Genomic DNA, 27992 nt, shown 5'->3' with positions numbered 1-27992 from the left:
GCTTGTTTACCTTCCAACATTCATTCCTTCTCCTTTCAAGTCCTATACAAAAAAGAATCCAATACTTCTTACTTGTAAATATTTGAACTAATTATTTGTTATTCAATAATTCTTATTTAGGTAATTCATATCGCCATACGTAGTGTTTTTATCTAAGATTTCAATTTTTTCGTGTTTAAGCATTAGCCTATTGTTTCATTAAGCTAAGCTTCAAAATATGAAAAAAAAAAAAAAAAAAAAAAAGTGTTTCCCTGTCATCTGCTTAATTGTGTTATCCTTAATCCTTCTTTAAGTTTGCCTAAGCTTTCATAACATTAGTTAGTGTGATTAATTTTGGTTATTTTATTCACAAATCACTTAATAACCAACCGAATAATCGAACATTCACTATTACCAATAAAGCAGAATGAAGTTTTATGAATAATACAAAATTAAGAAATTGGTTCGACGTCACATTATCAATAAACTCAAAAGGGTTGAGAATCATTACATTTAACCCTTACTACCGTAGATAACACGTAAATTTTTAGGATGACATTGGTAATTTTATTAGTTCATCTCGCTTAAAGTGTCAAATAATATGACATAAAAACACTCAAATGCTAGCAAAGTTAAGACATTGAATCTACAACTTTAAACTTGTAATATACTATTCCCAAACTATAGTGACAATATATCTCTTAGTTGAACTCGTGAATTATGTAATTGCAAATGAACAGTTACTTGTGAGGTTCAAAAATCAACCCTATTCAGATTCATTCGAGATTACTTATTTAGTTAAATAAATAATCTTAAACTTTAAAAGATTGAGGGTTTTAGACTTGCGAATAAGTTAAAGTATACTAATTTCACATATTTTACGGGAAACGATCATGATATCAAGCTTTAACCTTAAATTTTGTGAAAATATTTGTTTAAAATTTGATTAATAAAGGACTTGAGGTTGAGCCTTCCAAACTTTAAAGTATGAGCCTCAAATTTTGAGTTACACACAAGCTAAAATTTAGGGTTAATTTCACACACTGCCCCTGTGGTATAATAGAAAAGCATTAATTACCCTTATATGTGGACAAACAATACAAACCTCCTTTATCGTTAATAGACTCTAAAAGTTGATCATTTTGTCTCAATATTTAAATTACCTTATCCCTCTTTCTCTCTCATCTCCCCAACATTTTTTGCTCTCACTATACTCACCATTTATCAACCATCACCAAACCAATTTGTCTCCTCTAATCCTTTTTTATTTCTCTTTTCTTTATCTTTCTTATTTAAAATCTCTTTGTTAGTCGTTTCATGATTCTTCTCTATTAATTCTCTTACATTTTTCTCTTTTTATCTCTATTTCCTCATTTAAGTTCTAATAAAAATCCAACATCATTAATGGGTTTCCAATTGTAACCCAAATGGTTCGATTTCCATCTAGAATCCAACAATGCCATAGCAAAAACCCAACCATTTAGGCCTTGATCACCCCTGGCTTCAATCGAAAGTTAGATCAAACCATTTAGGTTTCAATTGAAACCCAATGGGAATGCCAAGTTTGAAAATTGTGTGTATGCATTTGTGAGAGAGAGACTATTCTTTCCTTGAGCTTCTTTGGGACAATCAAGCCTGTCGTCTTCTGGGTAGGATACAACCTTCTTCCTTAGTGAAAAGGAATAGAAGTGAGATCTGAGATATACCTAGACAACTGAGTCCAGAGTAAAGCAAAATAGACCACTAGACCAAGACCTACTTTCATTGGGTCTGGCATTGATTGATCTAAAAGTCTCTTTATGTATCTTTTTGGCAAGGCGAATAACCTTGGACAAGAAAGGAAAACTAGGTGAAATGGCTTGCAAGACAGGAAAGCAGTCAAGCAAGTGATGAAAGGCACTAATAACATCAGTTACGGATTCAATCACATCTTTTATTGCTAGCACCGCTTATCGCTTATTCACTATTAACAACGGCAATGAGATGAGAGCTCTAAGAGCTTTTATTCCCCCATTAGATAAAGCATAATCAACGGTCAAAGAAGAAGGAAGAGAGAGAGAAATGAGACAAGGAGAAAGAAGAGAAATAATTTGAGGATATTTTGATCATTTTGAAAAGTTTAACGATAAGAATATAATAGTAAAAGATAAAGTATTATATGATAAATAAAGTAAAGAAAAATTTATCTGATCTTAAAAACATAAAAATACTCATAATATTTTATCAATGTTATATTTTTATCTTGTATTTTTATTTTTTTATCTAACTATATGAACTTTTCGTTATTTTGATTATAATTTATATTTTTAAATTAATTTAATCTCTATACTCTGATATTTTTTTTTTGTGTGGCAAATTGAATTTTTTATTGTTTCAATTATAATTTTAAGTATATATTTTTAAGTTAATTTAATTATTGTACTTTGTAATGAACAAAGTGTAACATGTATTTTGTTATTTTATTTTTTTTCACATACAAAATATATGAATTAAATTAACTCAAAACTATAGATTTAGGGGTGTAATCAAAATAACGAAAAATTCAATTTATCATAAAAAAAAATTAAAGTATAAGAATTAAATTGACTCAAAAATTATATTCAAAAGTATAATCGAAATAATAAAAAATTTAAATAATTATATAAAAAATATAAAAATACAAAAATAAAAACATGGAGAAATAAAAAATTGAGTTTAGCCTGTAGTCTTTTCACCATATGTCAAAGAGTGTCATGTGAAGCGGCTTGGTAACCAAAACAGTGTGTGTTAATAAGATAAAAAATGATACCAGTAAACTAAGTAAAAGGGGACAGGTGTTAGGTGCTAGGTAGGCAGGCTTAGTTTTGGTAAATGGTTGACTTCAGAGGGGAGGGGAGGGGAGGGGAAAAAGGCACCCAGGCAGGCAGGACAGGACTGGTGTGAACAGTGAACCGTGGGGTGGGGTAGGCAAAAGGGCACAGTTCTTCACTTCTTCTGGCAGCACAGTAGCCAGCAAGTTAGGTAAGGAGAAGGAAAGCCAGTGGGAATAGGGGAAGCGTGATTTCAGGGCAACAACGAACAAACACCAATCAGAGCCGCACCCCCCTCCCCCATCTCTCTCTCTCTCTCTCTCTCTCTCTCTGTTTCTGTCTGTTTTTTTCTTCCTCTCCTTGGTAATGGCGCACTAGGCCAGGCCAGGCCAGTAGTGGCCAGTGGCACCATCTGGCGCTGACGCCAAGTGAAGTCCAAATTCAACACGCAAGTCAATAACGTTGAAATTTTTTCCCTCATTCTCCTCCTCTTTCCACTCCCCACTGTCACTGTCACTGTCACTCTCTCTCAAAGCCAAGGATTGATTGTTTTTAAGTTTTTGAGTGCTCCTCTTATGGAAGATCTGCCCCATACCCACCATCCCACCCACCTTCTAAAGTAAACCTTTCCGCCCTCTCTCACCCTTTCCCCCTGATTTTTCCTTCTGGGTTTCTCGGCTACCAAACAAAACAAAAATGGATGTAAGCTTTATGCAAAAGAAACCACCTTAATTCTTCTGTCTCTTCTTCTTCTTCTTCTTCTTCGATTTATATATACATATATATATATATATATGTGCTAACTGTGGATACATACATATATATATACAGGAGGAGTACTGCTACTGGAAGAAGAGTGGCCAAATCCCGGCGTTCGGAAACTGGGAACACGCCAACGATCTGCCCATCACCCAGTACTTCGAGTGCGCCAGGCAGGCCGGCTTGCAGCCCCGCCCCGCCCCCGCCCTCGCCGCCGATCTCCACGCCAAGCCTTCCCTAAAGGTCATTAATTATTAATTCATATCTGAATCAATCTCTTTCTCAGATATAATGCAGGAATACTAATTACGCCCCGATTTGCCGTTAATTTGATTTCTTTTCTTTTCTTTTTTTGCGTATGTTGCAGACAAGCAGCGGCGGCGGCGACAAGCAGAAGCAAGTGAGGAAGAAGGTGGTGGTGGTCGGGCCTGACTACGTGACGGCACCGCCAAGCAAGCAGCTTTTTGAGCACCGCCCGAAGCACAGCAGCCTCCAGGGTCAAAATCGCCGGCAGCGTCAGGTCACCGCCACCGCCACTCTGGTTAAACCCGTCGACGAAGATCTTTACAAAATTCCGCCGGAGCTCCTCCGCGCTTCCAAGCGGGTAAGCCCACCCCCTCCTAACGCTCCCTTCCAAACATTCTGTTAATTCAATCAAAATTAATCTTATAAACATTAAATACACATTTTATATTCCATTATTACATCATTCTATTGTATTAATAATATTCCTACTAATTAATGATTTGAAGCTACCAACCAATCTTTGACTTGTGTTCCAATTCAAGCCTCTTTCTTTTAACTTATTATTATTCAAAATGTTACCCTTTTCTTTTCTTCATCATTAGGGTTGGTAAAGACTAGAAATAGGAGTGTCCATTACATACATGAATTCTAAATCTCTAATTAATAATAATAGTCTTTTAGACGACCCGACCCAGTTCGTTTTATATCATAAAATTTGTATGTCGTTATGTACTAATAATGTTTGGTTTTCTGTGTTTTCATGCAGAAGAGGAGACTGGGGCTGTTTTCAAGGTGCTTGGTGCCAGCTTGTATGGTGTGAAGTAAACGCCATGGGCTCATCTTGACAAGAAGATGGCATGTGATCGAATTAGGAGGAACAGTAGTGTCAAGATGAATGATGCAAAGGGGGAGGAGAAGAGAAGCCATTAATTAGATGAATTGAAATTAAACTCTCTGTCTGTCTGTCTAGAAAGCTTCAATCTTTGGCAAATCTGTTGAGCAGATATATCCAACAGGGAAGACATTAGAATTTACAAGGCTCTACTACCATGTTCTTGTTTTTGTTTGTTGATGGGGTTGTTGTGATTTCCATTGTTTTTGTTGTCCTTTTTGTTGTCGTAAATAGAAAGATAGGTCACAATTTTTATTAAGTTTCAATCATGCTTTTTATTATATTATAAATAATTTATTTTTTATTTTAATTTTATCTTAAAAAACTATGTTTACCCCAGTCAGACTTCATCATTCTCGTCTTCATTTAATTCTCTATTTTATTTATTTATTAATAAATTTTAATTTTATTTATTTTACTTTACTAATAATTTTAATTATTATAAAAATTTATTATTTATTTTATAATTTAATAATAAATATTATGATAATAAATTATACGATATTCACTAATGTGTAATTTTGTATAAAAAATTATAAATATATTTAACACAATTCTCTCTAATTGTCACATTTTGTTTGAAAATTTAATTAATTTAGTCGTGAGTTTATCTTTGAACACTTAATACATAAAATAATCAAATACACGTATATATAAAATTAATAATTAAATATATAAATTAATAATTAAATATATATATATACAAAATTAATAATTAAATATTCAAATATATAATATCAGTGATTTAATATACAAATAAATAAAAAAAAATTCAAAATCACAAACCCAAATTTGTCTCTGCTCGTCATAGTCACCTCTTGATCTACCACTTCTCACTGTCGCATCTACAACTTGTCTTCTCCAGTCGATTTTCTCTTACAGATATTACGTCTGTAATGACATACCTTTTCTAGCATTGAGATTGTCGTTGTGGAAGAGAGATAAGGAGGGTGACTTGGTCATAATCGATCTCCAAATTTGGCAAGGGGATCAAGCTTTGCCAAAACTTTGGAAAGTAAATTTGGCAATGGCAAGCAATGTTGGAAGCCTCCAAATCGACACAACTCGCTATCTTTTTGGCTAGGGGAGCAGATTGGCAATGCCTTAGAGACCGTCTTAATTTTTAAAATTATGAGAAATTATTTAATATTTTGAAAATACTAAATATTCAGAGTAAATTATACTACACAAGATTATTTAATTGGTAGCACCACATGTACAAGTCGATTTAGGTAGATACTAAATGATTTTTTCAAAATTAGAATGAATTTTTATAAACATGGACCTATGAGATATGAAAATATCTCAAGGTGTTGTTTCATCATTTTTATAATTTTAAAAATATTTCAAGATTGTTTTATAATATTTAAAAATATCAAAAATATATTTTCAATTTGGGTACACATCTTCTCCATGAAGAGATTAGAGACAAAAGTGACTAGATATAGAAACTCAAAATTTTTAATTTTTTTAGAATTTATTATAAAATTTATTTTTATTTTTAAATTAAATAACTATTTTTTATATTTTTTATTTACATATTTTTTAATATTTTTATTTTTATTTTTTATAAATATTATTTTTTGTTTTTATTTTATATCTTATTTATTTTCAATTTTAGTACAACTGGGATTAATTAATTATCAAGTGCCCTACCACAGTGAGTGGCAGTGTTTGGGGAAAGCAACCAGAGAAATTGACAGAGACAGTGCTGCAACCTTTTCTTGTTTCTATTAGGGTTTGCAGAGAAGAGGACAATTTTAATTTTTCAAATCCACTGATTAATTAAAAAAATAAATTAATTAATAATCAAAAAAATTGAATACTGTATAAAACGGACTAAACCGATTAAACTGAAAGAATGTAAAAAAACGTAAGTAATCGATAGAAAATACTCAAAATTAAAGAAAATGATATTAATTTTTAAATATAAAAAAAATATTATTTTAAAGTTCAATCGGTTTCGTTAATTTGATTCTTTCAACCAAAAAATTGAACTGAAAATCGAAAACTGAACTTTTAAGAAAAATTAATCGAACCAACTCGAACCAATGCAAGAAAAAAAACCAAACCGAACTGATAAATTCAATCGATTCAATTCAATTAATTCGGATAAACTGAACTTTTACTCTTCTCTAATTACGATATTACAAATGTGATTAGAAGTATAACCCAAAACTATAGTCAAGCAAGCAAGCCCAGACCTTTTAAGTGTTTTCAGCCTCATTTGGCCACTACCAAATCTCACTTTAAGTAATTTACTGGGAAAGCTTTGGGTGGTGATAGAGATATATGACCTTCCAATCATACCCTGCACCCAATCAACAGCCCAGTCGGCGGATGATGACAAACAAAGCATCTCTTTACATATATATAGACCACCCATTCAAGAACCAGTCCTTGTTCAGAAAACAAGATATAATTTAAAAGCCATGGCCGTGCCGACACCCCAAAGGGATTGGCAGTGGCCGAGACCCTACAACCATGGTCCCAATCCACTCAAGTCTTCCACATTATGTCATGTAGACGTGGGTGACTCAAGAACAATATATCAGCTACAGAAATTTTATGATCTCATCTACGACGAGGTCTTATGATACATCTATACCTAACTGTTAAAAAAATCAGCCAATCGTGTCATAAGCCATGACTCTATCCTGGACAACAATATTCAACATCTAAGGTAAAGAAACAAATACCATGCATAGCTACAGAAAGAAAAATGGTATATAGCAACATTGACAAGGAGAAATGTCAATGGTAAGGCCGGTGTCCTTACTCGCGACAAATTCAGTGAAGATACAAAGTTTTAGAGCTCATGGTTAAGCGATAAGGCAAGGGAGAGAAAGCAGAGAATCAACAAGATGCAGGTGTGTTGAGGGATTGGGGATTTGAGATTTGGGATTTGCATGTACAGTGTCAAACAAAGAGAAGATATTCACAGAAAAGGATGAAGGGATTTACTTGATCATGAAGTGTAGGCGAATGAAATGATCTTATCGAGCCTCTCTAGAATGCCATTTGCCTTCCTCTTCGCCCTTGGAGTTCCCGACTGTGCAAGACTAGATATCGTTCCATTGGCATTCTCTTCTTCCATGATCTCCCACAACTTTGACCGGTCCTTCGAGCATATTGTGTATAATATGGCAACACAATTTTCCTTGCTGCGATCGCAAGTGTTTTCTTTTATGATACTAAGCAGACAAGGCACTGCACCAAGCTCCCCCATCTCCTCAATAGCCTTCTCATGGCTAGAAAGAACTGCAAGAACAGCCAGCAACTCATCAACAAGGATGCGGTCTGCGATCTTTCTCATGATCACGATAACAGCTCCATCGCAGATGGCCCTCCCCTTATTCTCATGGACAAGACATAGGTTGAAAATTGCTGAAGCAGCATCCTTCATGGCTAACAGATGCCCTTCATCTAGAAGGTCAATTAAAGGCTTGAGGGCACCCAATTTCCCAATAATTGACTTGTTTGATTCAAGAGCCGACAACGTGAAGAGAGCTGCAGCAGCACTGCTTCTTGTTTCGATAGTTCCAGATTTCAAGGATTCAACAAGCAGAGGAATGGCCGCTGGATTTTCTGCAACCAGCTTCTTGTTACTGTCATGTATTGAGAGATTCAGAAGTATTGTAATCAAATCCTCTTGGAGATCAGGATGAGTATTAGCGCTTCCCAGGGAGAGTGGATAGAGTAGCTGGGGAATGGCATTGGTAGACTCACTAAAAAGAGACCTGAATGATGGCACCCGCTTTGTCAGCAGCCGAAGCCGTTTTGCAGCCTCTTTCTGATCAGAAAGTGAAGATGTCATCTTCTCCAGAAGCAAATTCAGATGCCCTCTATCTGCATTAATCAATACTTCATGATCGATATTTGCAATGGGGTTCGGCTGCTCCATTCCATGCTTTTTGCACCAATCCAAAATCATTTCTCGCACCAAGAGGTTGGGGGTAAGGACCGTATGGGAAAGGACTTGTTGGCTCTGAGGACATGTTCTGTGACCATCTTTTAACCATTTTTGGATGAATGGCCGATCATAAGTCTGTGAACCAAAATAGTTCAACATATAAGTTCAACCAACGAAGAATTGCAGAGTTAAAAAAAAAAAAAAAACAGTAAGCACAAAGTGAAGAGAAGAAATGCTTTTTGATGCATCAAGGAAAATAAGATTCCAAAGATAGCTCAATCAAAATTAGTCCCCAAAACTGATATCAGAGTCCCATGCCATAGCACAACAAAAATGGATCCGTATGATGAAGATCTATAAAATCCCCTGGAGCTAGTAAGGAGTGGTAAATAAATTTATGAATCGACAAGAATTAAGTAGTGTAGCAGAGCATCTGAGATTAACTGAAAATTAAACATGAAGTGAGAAAAACAAAAGTATGGCGAGAAGTTGACAGAGACAACTTTATTGTATCAAGGGAAATAAGACCTAGAAGATGGATCAATCAATAACAGTCTGGAAAAATGCAGAACCAGACAACAAAATGGATGGACATGATAGACATCTCTACTACCTCCTCCACCAGCCACAGTTATCAGAACTCAAATAAGGTTCTGTCAACGAATTATCTCAAAGGATGAAGTCCTATCAGCAGTAACACAGCAAGCAACATGGTGTCCCCAGTTCCCACTTTGGGAGGGTCAGGAGATTGTCGTATTTGTACCCGGCCTCTTCCTTGCTCTTTTACAGAGTCTGTTTTCACAACTCAAAAAGGAGCAGCCTTAGCATTGTCTCAAGATTCATCCTCAACATCAAGAATGTAAGATGAGAAAAAAAAAAAAAAAAATCCATCCAACAATAACCCCTCTCCCAAGCTCTCATAGTTCATTCACCCAAGTAAAAGAACACAATTCTCAGTAGCAAACGAGTCTAAAACGTAGCTACAAGGAACGATATCAACTAATGAGACTGGTAAACACAAAAGCCTGCAAGATTACTTACTTTCTCATAAAGAGATTGTCGATGAACAACAGATGGCTTCACTAATTTTTTCCAATATTGCAAACTTCTAACAATAATTAATTAGAAATCCAATAATTTATCGTTGCTTGCAGATTCTTGATATTCAAAGAGAGAATGAACCAAATTAACAGGAATTTCAAGAAAACAAGCATCACGTTCGAAGTCTTCGGAAACTTGAATTGGCTAACAGTAGCAAACCGGCAATTACCAAAAACCCAGAAAAACCCACAAGAGAAAAGCGATCAGAAAAGAGGGGTGGCAACCTGTCCGGTGGCCAAGACAACAGGGTCCTTCATGAGTTCTCCCGAAATTGGGCACCGGAACTCGTCGGGAACGGCGCAGCCGACGCCGGAGGATGTCGGATTATCCATTCCAACTGAAACAGAAGGCCAGTGCTTCAACTTCAAATCCTTCAGAGTGCACAAGATTTTCACCGCCCGATCGGCGGCACCCACGTCGAAATCGTCGCCGTCGCCGCCCTGAAGCACGGCCTCCACCAGCCTCTGCAATTCCTCCTTCATCGCCGCTTCGGTCTCCGGCGCTCCGACCCCTGTTCCTTCCATTCTCGAACCGCCACCGACAAAGGCGGCACGGTAGGAATCTAATTGTCCGAGAATCGAATTGAAATGGTTGTCCCCTCACATGGGTATTTGATTTTTCTTCCGTGAGACCACTGAGAGCTCTTCTTCTTCGGCTTCGATGGGAACAGGCGGAGAGTAACAGAGCACTGATGCGGCAACCATTTGGTCATTCATTCACGTACGCCAACCAAGCCATGTTTGAAATTCTTCCTATTTTAATTTTCTTTTTTTTTATTTTTATTATAATTTTAAAAAAGTAAAACTTTGTGTCAGTCCAGTTGTTTTTATTTTTTAAAATAGAAAATCCCTCCCTCCCTCCCTCTCTCTCTCTCTCTCTCAAACAATTGACTATTTTGTAGGGTTTTGCCCACATTTTTGAGAAAATTTAAAAATTAATTCAAATGAATAATGTTGGGTTGATTACTTATTTTTGACCTTTCTGAATAAATGCTTTTTGTGCAAAAGATGACTCAGAAAGACAAAATCACTTGTTTTTTTTTTTGGGATGTTGAGGAAAATCCTGACTTTCTTTCATGTGAGGGCCAAATTTGCTTGGCCATGGCACCAATGGAATAAAGGGGTTTTGTGGGCTTCTTCTAGTAGATAAAAAGGAAAGGCAAAGGTCTATGACAGATAACTTGGTGCTTTAAATTTTAATTTATTTTTTATGATTCGAGTGTAACAATGTGTTTTACGTGCAGAGTTCCAGCTACCACGCTTAATTCAAACTACAATTTAAAATTATTTTTTCACTCCTCAATTTCCCTAGCCATTGCAAGAGATTCATATTTGACATCTCTATATGTTAAATGTATTCGATAGTATTTTGTAAATCTTCGGGATATGGAGCCCAATGTCTGAATCTAGCGAGTGTTAGCTTTTTTTGGTGACTTGTGTTGTGCTTGGGATATACTTTAATAGTTCAATTTTTTTTCTATTTTTTATATTTTTAGTTATAAAAAAAACCTAAATTTAGTTAGATTTAGTGCTATTTGATTTAGTATAAGGGTCAATTTAATTGGCCATCCTTTTTATAAAAAAATAATTATTTTTCACCCAAATTCGAATTTTTGTGTTTGACTTATCAAATTTTTCATGAAAAATATTTCCTCATTTGTGGTCACATGATGCTATATTTTTTTACTTTTGCGGGAACTGATTTTCTCATGGGAAAGGGTAGATAAAAATTTTCATGAAAATGAAAAAACCCACCCATCAATGAAGAAAAGAAGAGAAGGATCGATCGGATTCGACGGTTGCAGAGGCCATCAGTAAGCAATGAGCAATGACGACTTACAGTGGCAACCATCAGCAACTTGCAAAACATAGGCGACGACAAAGGCGTGGGCGGTGACAAAAAAAAGACGAACGAAAGTGTTGCAAGAGAAAAACAAAAAGTCACGATATAGGGGTAGCGATTCCACGGCACGGTAGGCAACGACGATGAACGATGACTCGAGCGACAGCGATGACAAGTGACAACGATGGCGACTATGGCTGGGCAACGACAGTAGTTGTGGCTGAACTTGCTAGGCAACTAAAGACCCATTGTTTGATTATTTGATTATTTTATGTATGTATATTTAATTTATTTTTTAAATATATATATATTTAATTATTTTATGTAATTAATTATTAATTTATATATTTGATTATTGATTATTTGCATGTGTGTATGTGATTATTTTCATGAAAAATAATAACAATTAAACATCAAAAGCTAAAAAAATACAACAATTTCTAAATAAAAAATTAAGTCAATCAAACATTTTTAATTAATATTTTCTCTCAAATTTAATTTTAAATAATTTAATTATCTAGAAAATATTTTCTTTCTATATAAATACTATACTTGCAATCAAACTCACCCAAAGTGAGAATATATTTCTAAAAGTTATTAAATAATGTTTAATTTTTTATGAAAACAAAAATTAAGTAGGATACTTAAAATAAATAAAAAATGATTAAAGTTCAAATTGACCCATGACTTTTTTAATTGCGGTCAATCAGACCTAATTTTTAATTTATAGCCTTATTACCCCACGAATTTTTTAATTGCAATCAATCAAACTCAATTTTTAATTTATGGCCTTATTAGCTCAATACTTTTATTTTGTAGCCATTTAAACCCAAAATAGCCTCTGCTTAGCATGTAACATTCACTTGAGTCAAAGGAAAAATAATAATTTACTGTATTAAAAAATAAAAATAGTAGACTAATAAGATCATAAATTAAAAATTAGGTCTGATTGACCAGAGTTGAAAAAAATGAAAATACAAATACACGACTTAAATTGACTAAAAAATATAAGTCTAAGAATGTAATTGAAATAATAAAAAATTTAGCTTAATACATGAGAAAAAAGATTAAAATATAAAAATTAAATTAACTTAAAAATATAAGCTTAGAGATGCAATCGAAACAACGAAAAATTCGAGTAGCTACACGAAAAAAATGAAAATAAAGGAGCAACACAATCTGGAAGCTTGATCAACACATGTTGGAATGAAATGATAAACAAAAAGTTAAGAGTAATCAGTAATGGTGGATAAAGTCGGATGATTAGATGATAAATGGTCTAAAGTTTATCCCACTAAAGTATGGCTTAGGTTGATTTAAATCAACCCACGAGCTTTGAAGAGCTCCACATTAGGGACTGAAGATGTCAATTTCATGAAGTATCAATGAGAGAGAGAGAGAGAGAAGAAGAATTAGTTGAAGCTTCAACAACAATACCAAACTCCCTTTTTTTTGTTTTTCATATGCATGACTATTTATTTGTTGAAATGCAACTCTCAAGCAAGAAATATGATTATAATGGTGCATCAGAAGTTGTCTAATGGCATTTTATCATGCATTTATGTTATACCATGACCTTTGTGGCTTCTTAGTGTGGGGAAATGGGCAACTTGTCATCAAATGAGGGTGTTTTCATCCCGAACTGTTTGAAAATGATAAATGTTTAAAGGTGAGAGTACGATAAGTTATCTTAAAATAACAATAATAATAAAGGTGACTATAGCCTCATTTAGTCACAATGGTAAAGGAAGTTTGATCATGCTCTTGCACTTGCTTGATGCATAAAATTTTTTTGGATCTTCACAAAGTGGTCTCAATACTTACATGAGCACAATTTATGAAAAACAACGAAAAGTTTGGATGGCCACATGAAAAAAACGTGAAAGTACAAAGACAAAAATATGGATTTGACCATTATTTTTAAGGAAAATGCTGTCGTGTAAATTTGGTCATTCCAGTGGATTTGTGGATGTGACTTAAGTTCAAGGTTTCTTATGGAAACAAAGTTTTCAACATGACAGGTTTATGGAATGATGAAGGGTAATTGTTTTGCAAAACATGGGAACTATGAGGAGATGGAAATGAGTTAGAAGTTGGGTCTCAGGCCAGCAAAACCAAACCAAACCCTGGCCGAGTAAAGCCAAGGTTGAGCTGTGGTGAGGGGCCAGCCAGGCAGGGGATGAACCTCTACCAAGTTGATTGTCGACTGAGGATGGGGATGAATGAGCATGACTACAGAGGGTGATATTGGGAGGAAATCTGAAGATTTTGTTTGGCTGAAGTTAACCCACAGACGACTGAAAGTTTATTAGTAAGCAAGAATCTAATTGTTTCGAGTGAGTGACAATTGTTTCTAGGTTTGTAAAATTGAAGGAAGAGTGCATTAGCCAGTGTGCTAACATCTGAGCCTGATAAAACGACGAGGGTTAATATCCTTGCTCCCTTATGAAGGAAGCATGAAGTGGAAAAGGCCAGTAGTATTTGTGCATATATGTGTTATTTAAGGCATAAGTCTTCTGCCTATTTATACCAAAACTAATAAAGCTCACCTGCCCAAGCAACATCTAGAGTTTTGGCATCATCATCCTCCAAATCCTCTCCGGGTAAAAAGCCATCGAGCTTGATCTTGAAGGCCAGAGACCAGCTGACCACAAAGGTAGGCGAACATACCTGAAACCATAATTACAAGTTAGAACAATTTCTACATCCTCATTAATGTAGCAACCAGAGATTGACATTGATTTCAAAAGTACATGCACAGTGCAGGATGTGAGTATGGGGGAAATGCACCCTCTCGAACTTTGCAGATCCAAGGAAGAAAGAAACTGTCAACAACATTGTAGAAATTGAATCGATACTACAAGTTGCAGTGTTGTGTGTCATGAGGTCAAACAAAGGCTGACTGACCATTGATGAGCATAAAATTAGCTAGAGAAAGCGTAGAAAAACACCCTATATGACATGGTTGGTTTCATTCTTTCTATCTTCTATCTACATCTTTTCATTAAACAATTTATCTTACAGACTGATGATATGGTTAAATAAACATCATGATAGGGATTTATATTACTAAGTTTATTTTGATATTTATCCTGTTCTAGTTTACAACTTGATTTGATTAGATAAAAGTTTAATTTGACTTAGAAGTCAGAATCTTATTTTGATTGGATTATTATCTTTTAGATAGGTTATCTTTTTTCATAGGCAACATCATGTAACTATTTTGATGAATGATTAATATGATTTCCTCTTCTTGAATTTCTTCTCTCTCTTTCTTCTTCTTCGTTTCTTCTTCATTTTTTCATTTTGTTCTCCTTCATAATCAATTGTCTGTCTTCACTTTTCAGTGATTCCTAGTTGACATGGTTGGTTTCATTCTTTCTATCTTCTATCTACATTTTTTAGTTAAAAAATTTCTCTTACAGACTCATGATAAGGTTAAATATACATTATGATAAAGATTTATTTTATTTTGATATTTATCTTGTTCTAGTTTAGAATTTGATTTGATTAGATAGAGTGTCATTTGATTTAGACGTCAAAATTTTAATTTGATTGAATTGTTATCTTTCAGAAAGGTTATCTTTTTTCATAGGCAACATCATGTAACTATTTTGATGGATGATTAATATGATTTCCTCTTCTTGAATTTCTTCTCTCTCTCTCTCCTCATTGGTTTCTTCTTCTTTTTTTCTTTTTGTCCTTCTTAATCAATTGTCTATCTTCACTTTTCAGTAATTCCTAGTTTACATGGTTGGTTTCATTCTTTTTATCTTCTATCTATATCTTTCGGTTAAATAATTTCTCTTAAAAACTGATGATATGATTAAATATACATCATGATAGAGATTTATTTTATTTTGATATTTATCTTGTTCTAGCTTAGAATTTGATTTGATTAGATAAGTTTAATTTGATTTAGAAGTCAGAATCTTAATTTGATTGGATTCTTATCTTTTAGATAGGTTATCTTTTCCATAGGCAACATCATGTAACTATTTTGATGAATGATTAATATGATTTCCCCCTTTTCAATTTCTTCTCTCTCTTCTCCTTGGTTTCATTTTCTTTTTTTCTTTTTGTTCTCCTTCTTAATCAATTGTTTGTCTTCACTTTTCAGTGATTCCTACCTGACATAGTTGGTTTCATTCTTTCTATCTTTTATCTACATCTTTTGGTTAAAGAATTTCTCTTACAGACTGATGATATGGTTAAAAATAAATCATGACAGGGATACATATTATTTATTTTATTTTGATATTTATCTTGTTCTAGCTTAGAATTTGATTTGATTAGGTAGAGTTTAATTTGATTTAGAAGTCAGAATCTTAATTTGACGGGATTGTTATCTTTTAGATAGGTTATCCTTTTCATAGAAAACATCATGTAACTATTTTGATGAATGATTAACGTGATTTCCTCTTCATGAATTTCTTCTCTCTCTCTCTCTCTCTCCTTCTTCGTTTCTTTTTCTTTTTTCTTTTTATTCTCCATCTTAATCAATTGTCTGTCTTCACTTTTCAGTGATTCTTAGCTAACATGGTTGCTTTCATTATTTTTATCTTCTATCTATATTTTTGGTTAAAGAATGACTCTTACAGACTGATGATATGGTTAAATATACATCAAGATAAAGATTTATATTATTTATCTTATTCTAGTTTAGAATTTGATTTGATTAGATAGTGTTTAATTTGATTTAGAAGTCAAAATCTTATTTTGATTGGATTGTTATCTCTTAGATAGGTTATCTTTTTCATAGGCAATATCATGTAATTATTTTCATGAATGATTAATATGATTTCTCTTCTTGAATTTCTTCTCTCGCTCTGTGTGTCTCCCTCTCCTTGGTTTCTTCTTCTTTTTTTCTTTTCGTTCTCCTTCTTAATCAATTGTTTATCTTCACTTTTTAGTAATTCCTAGCTAACATGGTAGGTTTCATTCTTTCTATCTTCCATCTACATCTTTTAGTTAAAAAATTTCTCTTACAGACTTATGATATGGTTAAATATACATCATGATAGGGATTTATATTATTTAATTATGTTGATATTTATCTTGTTCTAGTTTAGAATTTGATTTGATTAGATAGAGTTTAATTTGAGTTAAAAGTCAAAATCTTAATTTGATTGGATTGTTATCTTTTAGATAGATTATCTTTTTCATAGGAAACATCATGTAACTATTTTGATGAATGATTAATATGATTTCCTCTTCTTGAATTTATTCTCTCTCTCTCTCTCTCCTTTTTGGGTTTCTTCTTCTTTTTTTTCTCCTTCTTAATCAATTGCTTGTCTTCACTTTTTATCACTTTTTAGTGATTCCTAGGTGACATAGTTGGTTTCATTCTTTTTATCTTCTATCTATATCTTTTAGTTAAATAATTTCTCTTACAAACTGATGATATAGTTAAATATACATCAAGATAGAGATTTATTTTATTTTGATATTTATCTTGTTCTAGTTTAGAATTTGATTTTATTAGATAGAGTTTAATTTGACTTAAAAGCCAGAATCTTATTTTGACTGTTTTGATGAATGATTAATATGATTTTTTCTTCTTGAATCTTTCTCTCTCTCTTTCTCCTTGATTTGTTTTTCTTTTTTTATTTTTGTTCTCCTTCTTAATCAATTGTCTGGCTTCACTTTTCAGTAATTCCTAGCTGACATGGTTGGTTCCAATCTTTATATCTTCTATCTACATCTTTTGGTTAACAAATTTCTTTTATAGACTGATGATATGGTTAAATATACATCACGATAGGGATTTATATTATTTATTTTGTTTTGATATCTATCTTATTCTAGTTTTGAATTTGATTTGATTAGTTAGAGTTTAATTTGATTTAGAAGTCAGAATCTTATTTTGATTGGATTGTTATCTTTTAGATAGGTTATCTTTTTCATAGGCAACATCATGTAACTATTTTGATGAATGATTAATATGATTCCCCCCCCCCCCCCCTTCAATTTCTTCTCTCTCTTCTTCTTGGTTTCATCTTTCTTTTCTCTTTTTGTTCTCCTCCTTAATCAATTGTCTGTCTTCACTTTTCAGTGATTCCTACCTGACATGGTTGGTTTCATTCTTTCTATCTTCTATCCATATCTTTTGGTTAAAAAATTTCTCTTACAGACTCATGATATGGTTAAATATAAATCATGACATGGATACATATTATTTATTTCATTTTGATATTTATCTTGTTCTCGTTTAGAATTTGATTTGATTAGGTAGAGTTTAATTTGATTTAGAAGTCAGAATCTTAATTTGGTAGGATTATTATCTTTTAGATAGGTTATCATTTTCATAGGAAACATCATGTAACTATTTTGATTAATGATTAATGTGATTTCCTCTTCTTGAATTTCTTCTCTCTCTCTCTCCTTCTTGGTTTCTTCTTGTTTTTCTTGTTCTCCCTAATCAATTGCTTGTCTTCACTTTTCAGCGATTCTTAGCTAACATGGTTGCTTTCATTCTTTTTATCTTCTATCTATATTTTTGATTAAAAAATTTTTCTTACAGACTAATGATACGGTAAAATATATATCTTGATAAAGATTTATATTATTTATTTTATTTTGATATTTATTTTATTCTAGTTTAGAATTTGATTTGATTAGAGTTTAATTTGATTTAGAAGTCAGAATCTTATTTTGATTTGATTGTTATCTTTTAGATAGGTTACCTTTTTCATAGGCAACATCATGTAATTATTTTAATGAATGATTAATATGATTTCTCTTCTTGAATTTCTTCTCTCTCTCTCTCCCCCCCTTTCCTTCTCGGTTTCTACTTCTTTTTTTCTTTTTGTTCTCCTTCTTAATTAATTGTCTATCTTCACTTTTCAATAATTCCTAACTGATATGGTTGGTTTCATTCTTTCTATCTTCTATTTACATCTTTTAGTTAAAAAGTTTCTCTTATAGACTCATGATATGATTAAATATACATCATGATAGGGATTTATATTATTTATTTTATTTTGATATTTATCTTGTTCTAGTTTAGAATTTGATTTGATTAGATAGAGTTTAATTTGAGTTAAAATTCAAAATCTTAATTTGATTGGATTGTTATCTTTTAGATATGTTATCTTTTTCATAGGAAACATCATGTAACTATTTTGATGAATGATTAACATGATTTCCCTTTCTTGAATTTCTTCTCTCTCTCTCTCTCTGTCATGACCCGAATTCTAATAAGTCATGACCAGCACTAATCCCTAGGCCCAGCGGCCCCACCATGGATTAGTAAGCCTCTTTCTCCAGCTCAATATACTAAAAGTATTAATACTATTGACAAAACATAGAAACATGGAATAAAATACCATATCAACTATCCACAAAAATATTTCAATGACTCATATACAGTAGCTGTACAAAAATATAAATATCCATCATCCTGCTGTTATAAATACATATACAGTCCCATATCTCAGGCCTTTGGCACAATTATATACCACAAAAATAAAAGACAAAGAAACAGACTCAACAGTACATGTATGTCTCCACAGAGTATCTTATATCACATCAGGAATCAAAAGGGGATCTGACATCATACCAGAAGATCTACTGGACCAATATTCAAAAGAATAATCCCCTGAAAATATTTTAATAAAAAATGATGAGTCTTGTGGACTCGCGAGTATAAGTTATGTCATGCCCACTATGAGAGTATGCAATAAAAATGTTGGGATGAACATCATGGATACAATAATATGGACAACAAGAATATGTATCATAAGTTTAAATAATGTGGGGTTCAAAGGAAAACTTAGTGTAGGAAAAATAGGTGCCTAAAGACAACCCCCATAAGTTGCTCACTTAACCACCTAAGTCTCTTATACCTTTTTATATGATACATGCACTGAGTCTAAGGACACACTAGTAGAAACTGGCCTAACGCCTATACCCACATGCACACAAGTACATATATTGGCATATACATCATTATCACACTATAATACCATCATATCCTACGTGATAACAGTGCTGAAACATACTATCCGTGTCTCTCATGGCCTTGGAATGCCAAGCCTCACAGTACCATGATCTTTTCCTACTGTAAGTCACTAGGGAATCTACTAGATAATCCTCTAATAATAATGCAAATGATACCCTATTTTATGCACAAGTCATAATCATTTATCATTTCATGTGGTGCCTAAAATACACCATATCATTCAATATTTCACATTCTCAAGACAAGAAATCAGTTATGGTATCTTTTTGTTTATGTCTTTCCTAGTATGATGAAAATATTTCATGCAATTTAGAAACATTTAAAAGTGTTTTTCTGTTATTCGCATATAAAAATTCATACACAAGTTATGCATGGAACAATATATATATATACGTGCATAAAATAAGGTAAACATAACATATCCTGTCTACTCGCCTGGGAAATGATGACTCAAGTCCGAGTCTGGAATAAGATCGAGCAAAATCTGAGAATCCAAACTTACAATAAATAGAATGGGGTGGTCACATTTGGGTAATAAAAGTAGCGACGTAATAAGAATTACCGAAATTCCTAATTATTGCCTAACACCCTGAATCGGTTATTTTATACCCTGGCCCGCACAATATTCGAATTTGGCGCCATGGAATTCATCGAGCTTAGCCATCGACTACGTCATCATGCCTCACCTTGCATGTTATACGGAAGTGTATAGTGGAACTACACACCCACTTATAGGCTGCAATAAAATAATATATATATATTTTTATATTCATCCATAAACTATATTTCCTTTAATATAGATAATATTTTTAAAGTTTCTCTTTTTCGAAATACATATATATTTATATTTATAACTAAATTGATAAATTTTTTAAAAACATAATAATTAATTAATTAATAATTTAATAAATGACTTAAAAGAAATAAATTGCAATGTTCTAGCCTCAGAATAAAATGAATCCATCAGAAATCAGAATTCGGGATAAACCCAAGTCATCATCATAGACTAGCCTAGAATGCACTCGGGGTCAGTCTTGCTCGGCCTCGAGTCATCTAATAGGGCTTCGTCCTTAGGACTCTGATCAACAAAGTGACTCGCCAGTCACATCGCCAATTCTAAGGGACCTAAGTAGAACCCAAATTAGTTTTTCATAGATCTAAGATTTTCATAGATCAGACGACTAGATTTTCATAGATCTAAGATTTAGTTTTCGGCAAAAAACGAAGCTCACTGCCAGTCACTGCCGGCAAACGTGGTCGGCGATTTCCGATGATGGGAGGCCGCCATCCGACACCCTCGAGAAATCCAACCAATGTATCCCAAAACCAACAAAATCCAACGGTCGGATCTTCGTAGATTTGACCTTAAACAACCGGCTAAAACCCACATCGCGTCTATATACATACCTCCCATGAAACAACAGAAAACCAACGAAAAACAAAGCACAACACTTACCTCTTTGTAGATCAGGGGCGCTTAAACAGTAAAAATGAAGCCGGATCGAAGATCGAACGACTAGATCGCAAATAATCAGCGAAAATCCGAGAGAGAGAGAGAGAAAGAAAAAGAGAAAGAGAGAGAGAGAGAGAGATTGCAAATTTCTGGGGGCGAGGGGTTGCCCGCGCCTCCCCCTTTTCTTTTTATATTTTTCCCTTTATTTTATTTTATTTATTATATATATATATATATATTTTGTTTTATTTTTTTTCAGAATTAAATTATTAATACTATTATATTTATCATTATTATTATTACTATTTTTTTTTTCTAGATCTTTACACACTCTCTCTCCTTCTTGGTTTCTTCTTTTTTTTTTTCCTTCTTGTTCGCCTTCTTAATCAATTGTCTGTCTTCACATTTCAGTGATTCCCAGCTGACATAGTTAGTTTCATTCTTTCTATTTTCTATCGACATCTTTTGGTTAAAGAATTTCTCTTACAGACTCATAATATGGTTAAATATACATCCTGATAGGGATTCATATTATTTATTTTATTTTGATATTTATCTTATTTTAGTTTAGAATTTGATTTAATTAGATAGAGTTTAATTTGATTTAGAAGTCAGAATCTTAATTTCATTAGATTGTTATCTCTCTCTCTCTCCTTCTTGGTTTCTGCTTCTTTTTTTCTTTTTGTTCTCTTCTTAATCAATTGTCTGTCTTCACTTTTCAGTGATTCCTAGCTAACATGGTCGGTTTCATTCTTTTTATCTTCTATCTATATCTTTTGGTTAAAAAATTTCTCTTAAAGATTGATGATATGATTAAATATACATAATGATAGAGATTTATATTATTTATTTTATTTTGATATTTATCTTGTTCTAGTTTAGAATTTGATTTTATTAGATAGAGTTTAATATGACTTAAAAGTGAATCTTATTTTGATTGGATTATTATCTTTTAGATAGGTTATCTTTTTCATAAGCAACATCATGTAACTATTTTGATGAATGATTAATATGATTTTTTCTTCTTGAATTTCTTCACTCTCTTTCTCCTTGGTTTCTTCTTCTTTTTTTCTTTTTGTTCTCCATCTTAATCAATTGTCTGCTTTCACTTTTCAGTGATTTCTAGCTGACAAGGTTGGTTTCATTCTTTATATCTTCGATCTACATCTTTTAGTTAAAAAATTTCTTTTATAGACTCATGATATGGTTAAATATACATCATGATAGGGATTTATATTATTTATTTTATTTTAATATTTATCTTGTTCTAGTTTAGAATTTGATTTGATTAGATAGAATTTAATTTGATTTAAAATTCAAAATCTTAATTTGATTGGATTGTTATCTTTTAGATAGGTTATCTTTTTCATAGGAAACATCATGTAACTATTTTGATGAATGATTAATATGATTTTCCCTTCTTGAATTTCTTCTCTCTCTCTCTCTCGTTCTTGGTTTCTTCTTCTTTTTTTTTTTTTTGTTGTTCTCCTTCTTAATCAATTGTCTGTCTTCACATTTCAGTGATTCCTAACTGACATGGTTGGTTTCATTCTTTCTATTTTCTATCGACATCTTTTGGTTAAAGAATTTCTCTTACAGACTCATAATATGGTTAAATATACATTATGATAGGGATTCATATTATTTATTTTATTTTGATATTTATCTTATTCTGGTTTAGAATTTGATTTAATTAGATAGAGTTCAATTTGATTTAGAAGTCATAATCTTAATTTCATTAGATTGTTATCTTTTAGATAGGGTATCCTTTTCTTAGGAAACATCATGTAACTATTTTGATGAATAATTAATATGATTTCCTCTTCTTGAATTTCTTCTCTCTCTCCTTCTTGGTTTCTGCTTCTTTTTTTTCTTTTTGTTCTCTTCTTAATCAATTGTCTGTCTTCACTTTTTAGTAATTCCTAGCTAACATGGTTGGTTTCATTTTTTTTATCTTCTATCTATATCTTTTGGTTAAAGAATTTCTCTTGCAAATTGATGATATGGTTAAATATACATCACGATAGAGATTTATATTATTTATTTTATTTTGATATTTATCTTGTTCTAGTTTAGAATTTGATTTTATTAGATAGAGTTTAATTTGACTTAAAAGTGAATCTTATTTTGATTGGATTATTATCTTTTAGATAGGTTATCTTTTTCATAGGCAACATCATGTAACTATTTTGATGAATGATTAATATGATTTTTTCTTCTTGAATTTCTTCACTCTCTCTCTCTTTCTCCTTGGTTTCTTCTTCTTTTTTTCTTTTTGTTCTCCGTCTTAATCAATTGTCTGCTTTCACTTTTTAGTGATTTATAGCTGACAAAGTTGGTTTCATTCTTTATATCTTCAATCTACATCTTTTGGTTAAAAAATTTCTTTTACAGACTGATGATATGGTTAAATATACATCATGATAGAGATTTATATTATTTATTTTGTTTTGATATCTATCTTGTTCTAGTTTTGAATTTGATTTGATTAGTTGAGTTTAATTTGATTTAGAAGTTAGAATCTTATTTTGATTGGATTCTTATCTTTTAGATATGTTATCTTTTTCATAGGCAACATCATGTAACTATTTTGATTAATGATTAATATTATTTTTTTCTTCTTGAACTTCATCAATCTCACACTCTCTCTCTCTTTCTACTTGGTTTCTTTTTCTTTTTTCCTATTTGTTCTCCTTCTTAATCAATTGTCTGTCATCACTTTTCAGTGATTCCTAGCTGACATGGTTAGTTTCATTCTTTCTATCTTCTATCTACATCTTTTGGTTAAAGAATTTTTTCTATAGACTAGTAATATGATTAAATATACATCACGATAAGGATTTATATTATTTATTTTATTTTGATATCTATCTTATTCTAGTTTAGAATTTGATTTGATTAAAGAGAGTTTAATTTGATTTAGAAGTCATAATCCTATTTTGATTGGATTGTTATCTTTTAGATAAGTTATTTTTTTCATAGGTAACATGGTGTAACTATTTTGATTAATGATTAATATGTGTTGCCCAAAAAAATACCCAAGAAGGGGTGAATTGGGTTTTTCAAAAATTAATAATTTTATCTCTTTTGAAAACTCTTAAATTTGTGATTTTAATATGTGGTGATTGTAATAGAATTGAAAACATTAAAATCACACAACCACACAGAACAAGAGAAATTTATAGAGGTTCAGCTCTAAAGAACCTACTCCTCTCTCTCAAGACTTAGCTTGAAGTTCCACTAAGGAAAATCAACACTAGCTTTTAATTGAAGCTAAAACCAACATACAATCCCTTACCTAAGCAAGAATCACTAGCATACTACTAGTAAATACAATTCCCTCACACAACAAATGAGTAAAAATAACAAACTTACAACCAGAGACAATTACAAAGAAGTCATCAACGGTTGAAAATTCCACCAGCTAGCACACTTCCAGCACTTTAAACCTTCTCACTCTTGTTTGAATACTCTATCAAGTTTGTTCTACCTTGAGTCTCCATACTTACCCTATATATATACATCTTCTAAACACACTAGCTATTAAAGAAAAGGTTAATATGAAATTTGAAATTCAAAAAATGTTAAGACTTTCTCAAATAATTAGAAAACATGTATCACCTTTAATTCAAAATAAATTTACTTTTTGAAATCAAGATTTGAAAAATCAAATATAAGCTTTTGAGACATAAATGATTAAAACAAGAAAACATGTCTAAAAACAATTCTCCTTTAATTCAAAATAAATTTACTTTTTGCCTAAGTAAGAGAAAACATGTCTAAAACCAATTATCTTTAATTCAAAATAAATTTACTTTTTGTATGAAAAAGAGAAAATATTTCTAAAAGTAATTCTCCTTTAATTCAAAATAAATATACTTTTTGCATAAATAAGAAATCCATTTATCAATAAATGAAAATTTAAACATAAATTTTTGAAACATAAATGATTAAAACAATAAAATATGTCTAAAGATAATCCACCTTTAATTCACAATAAATTTACTCTTTGTACCCACTTTTAATTCAAAATAAATTTACTTTTTATATGAGAAATAAATATATTTATATCATAAAAATATTTTTATTATCATCAAAATCGTATTTACTTACCCTTGAACTTAACAATCTCCCATTTTTTTATAATGACAAAAATTTCATATTTTACCATATATAAACATAACTCCCCCTAAGGATATGCTCCCCCTGATTTTATGCATAAATTTTTTTTTGATAAAATAGTTAATTAATAAAATATTTTCTATAAAAGAACATATTAAACTTATCAAATATAAGATAATTATATTCATTTTGCATAAGACAGACAAATATAGGAGTACATAAGATCAGGACAAAAAATAAAACATGAGGTCATTTCTCCCCCTTTTTGTCATAATCAAACTAAGATATACTCATGAGTTGGTCCTCAACTTGGGTAATCCACCTTTGAATTGCCTATACTTTGGTTGACTGAAGATGTATAGCAAAGCAGGGAAAATAAACTTAAGATAGCTAAACGCATAGATGATAATAAACTTAAAAAATCATATTATTCAGAAAGTTTCAACATTCCTAATTCTCTTCTAATTTTGCAAAATTGATCATCTCCTAAGGGTTTTGTAAAAATATCAGCCAATTGATCATTTGTGCTTACATATTCTAATTCAATGTCTCCTTCTTTTACATGTTCTCTAATAAAATAATGTCTAATTTCAATGTGCTTTGTCCTAGAGTGAAGAATTAGATTTTTAGTTAATTGAATTGCACCAGTATTGTCACACCTAACGGGAATATAATTGAACTTGATTCCATAATCTTCCATTTGATGCTTTATCCAAAGGATTTGAGCACAACAACTCCCAACCGCTATATATTCGGCTTCAGCTGTTGAGAGTGCAATTGATATTTGTTTCTTACTAAACCAAGAAATAAGTGAGTTTCCTAAGAATTGGCAAGTCCCACTTGTGCTTTTTCTATCAATCTTACTTCCAGCAAAATCAGCATCTGAATACCCAATTAATTCAAAAGAAGATCCTTTTGGATACCAAAGTCCCAGATCTTTTGTTCCTAAAAGGTATTTGAAAATTCTTTTTACAGCTGCTAAGTGTGATTCCTTAGGATTAACTTGAAATTTAGCACATAAACATACACTTAACATTATATCGAGTCTACTGGCTATTAAATAAAGCAAAGATACTATCATTCCTCTATATTTCTTTTGATCAACATCCTTCCCATTATCATCCTTGTCTAGCTTAGTTGAAGTACTCATGGGAGTTGGACTTACTTTGTTTAATTCAAGCTCAAATTTCTTAAGAAGATCTTTACTATATTTGGATTGATTTATAAATATTCCATCTTCTAATTGTTTTATTTGAAGACCTAGAAAATAATTTAATTCTCCTATCATACTCATTTCAAATTCTTTTTGCATACACTTAGCAAAATCTTTGTACATTTTCTCATTTGTGGCTCCAAAAATTATATCATCTACATATATTTGAATTATAAGCATTTCATTTTCTTCATTTTTTATGAATAAAGTTTTATCTATTTTTCCTCTTGAGTAATTATTATCTAGAAGAAACTTACTTAATCTTTCATACCAAGCTCTAGGAGCTTGCTTTAATCCATATAAAGCTTTTGACAACCTATAAACATGGTTTGGATATTTGTCATTTTCAAAACCTGGAGGTTGTTGAACATATACTTCTTCATTTAAGTATCCATTTAAAAAAACACTTTTAACATCTATTTGAAAGAGTTTAAAATCTTTATAGCAAGCAAAAGCCAAAAGCATTCTAATAGCTTCTAATCTAGCTATAGAGGCAAATCTTTAGATAAGTTATCTTTTTCATAGGCAACATCATGTAACTATTTTGATGAATAATTAATATGATTTCCTCTTCTTTAATTTATTTGCTCTCTCTCTCTCTCTCTTTTTCTTGGTTTCTTCTTCTTTTTTTCTTTTTTTTTCGCCTTCTTAATCAATTGTCTCTGTTCACTTTTCAGTGATTCTTAGTTGACATAGTTGGTTTCATTATTTCTATTCTCTATCTTCATCTTTTGGTCAAAGAATCTCTTACAGACTGATGATATTGTTAAATATACATCATGATTGAAATTTATATTATTTATTTTATTTTGATATTTATCTTGTTCTAGTTTAGAATTTGATTTGATTAGATAGAGTTTAATTTGATTTAGAAGTCAAAATCTTAATTTGATTGGATTGTTATCTTTTAAATAGGTTATCTTTTTCATAGGAAACATCATGTAAGTATTTTGATGAATGATTAATATGATTTCCTCTTGAATTTCTGTTCTCTCTCTCCTTCTTGGTTTCTTCTTTTTTCTTTTTGTTCTCCTTCTTAATTAATTGTATGTCTTCATTTTTTAGTGATTCTTTGCTGTCCCACATCAATACAGCTAAGAATTTAAAACAAAAATCTATATACATTGTATTGCAGAGAGCAAAGAAGGAGAACTCTACGACAGTATCAAGATCAATAGAAGTGGTCACTAAAGTCTAATCCGTAAGGGAGGAGTCTCTTAAAATCAGCATGGATAATGAAATAAAGGCATGTATGTATATTGAGTTATTGTTTCAATTATGTTTTATTTGCAGGCTTCAACAGCATCTTGAAATTTTGGGCACAGTTTGTGTCTATTGGAATTTAATGTGCTCTGCATTTCACTTTTGAATTGCATAGCATAATCAAAATATTTAAATGTTCCAGCTATTCCAGCTATTGACAAGCAAGTTCATCAAGCATTCAGAAATCATATATCATTTTCGTAACCATATCAACTTCAAGTTATCTTTAAGCATTCTAGTAACCAGGTCAACTTGATGGTTCTCCTGGAAATTGGAAGAACAGGGATGTCACAAGACAATTTAAGAGAAAAGACCCGCGTACACAAAAAGGATGGCATAAATTTACAAAATCATCCAATAACACAAAAACCTTACCAGTAGTTCCAAGCAAATTCCAGGCATCTTCAGACTGGCCTCTCTTGTAACTTCCCCGGCCGAAGTGCTGTTATCAAATCAA

At 31.8% G+C, this 27992-nt stretch overlaps 2 protein-coding genes across 7 annotated transcripts; one reads left to right on the top strand and one right to left on the bottom strand.

Annotated features, from left to right (window-relative positions):
• Nucleotides 1-25: 25 nt before the first annotated feature.
• On the bottom strand, nt 26-27938 carry LOC127798410 (U-box domain-containing protein 9-like). Of its 6 annotated transcripts, none has more exons than XM_052331963.1 (4): nt 19083-19099; nt 9904-14191; nt 7630-8713; nt 26-42 (listed from the first exon to the last, which is right to left on the bottom strand). In XM_052331963.1, exons 2-3 carry the CDS (start codon nt 10201-10203, stop codon nt 7634-7636), a joined length of 1380 nt encoding a protein of 459 aa, XP_052187923.1. In that variant the 5' UTR covers nt 10204-14191; nt 19083-19099; the 3' UTR covers nt 26-42; nt 7630-7633. The 6 variants fall into 6 exon arrangements, with proteins under 6 accessions (XP_052187923.1, XP_052187922.1, XP_052187919.1 ...); XM_052331962.1 differs by lacking the exon at nt 26-42 and adding an exon at nt 6746-6976; XM_052331959.1 differs by lacking the exons at nt 26-42; nt 19083-19099 and adding an exon at nt 27911-27938 and having other exon boundaries at nt 7350-8713.
• Nucleotides 3139-4931, top strand: LOC127798413 (uncharacterized). The gene is made up of 4 exons (XM_052331966.1): nt 3139-3470; nt 3600-3770; nt 3895-4131; nt 4540-4931. Exons 1-4 carry the CDS (start codon nt 3465-3467, stop codon nt 4591-4593), a joined length of 468 nt encoding a protein of 155 aa, XP_052187926.1. The 5' UTR covers nt 3139-3464; the 3' UTR covers nt 4594-4931.
• Nucleotides 27939-27992: the final 54 nt, after the last annotated feature.

This window comes from Diospyros lotus, chromosome 3 (genome assembly GCF_014633365.1).
Source record: "Diospyros lotus cultivar Yz01 chromosome 3, ASM1463336v1, whole genome shotgun sequence".
NCBI lineage: Eukaryota > Viridiplantae > Streptophyta > Magnoliopsida > Ericales > Ebenaceae > Diospyros > Diospyros lotus.
Note: the sequence above shows the minus strand (reverse complement) of the source record. Positions and strands in the feature narration are given on the sequence as shown.

Coding starts and splice junctions, on each gene's coding strand:
- LOC127798410 (XM_052331959.1), bottom strand. CDS start 10,203: ATGGAAGGAACAGGGGTCGGAGCGCCGGAGACCGAAGCGGCGATGAAG. Junction 8,714..9,903: donor TTGTCTTGGCCACCGGACAG/GTTGCCACCCCT, acceptor TTTGGTTCACAG/ACTTATGATCGGCCATTCAT.
- LOC127798413 (XM_052331966.1), top strand. Junction 3,771..3,894: donor ACGCCAAGCCTTCCCTAAAG/GTCATTAATTAT, acceptor CGTATGTTGCAG/ACAAGCAGCGGCGGCGGCGA. Junction 4,132..4,539: donor TCCTCCGCGCTTCCAAGCGG/GTAAGCCCACCC, acceptor GTTTTCATGCAG/AAGAGGAGACTGGGGCTGTT.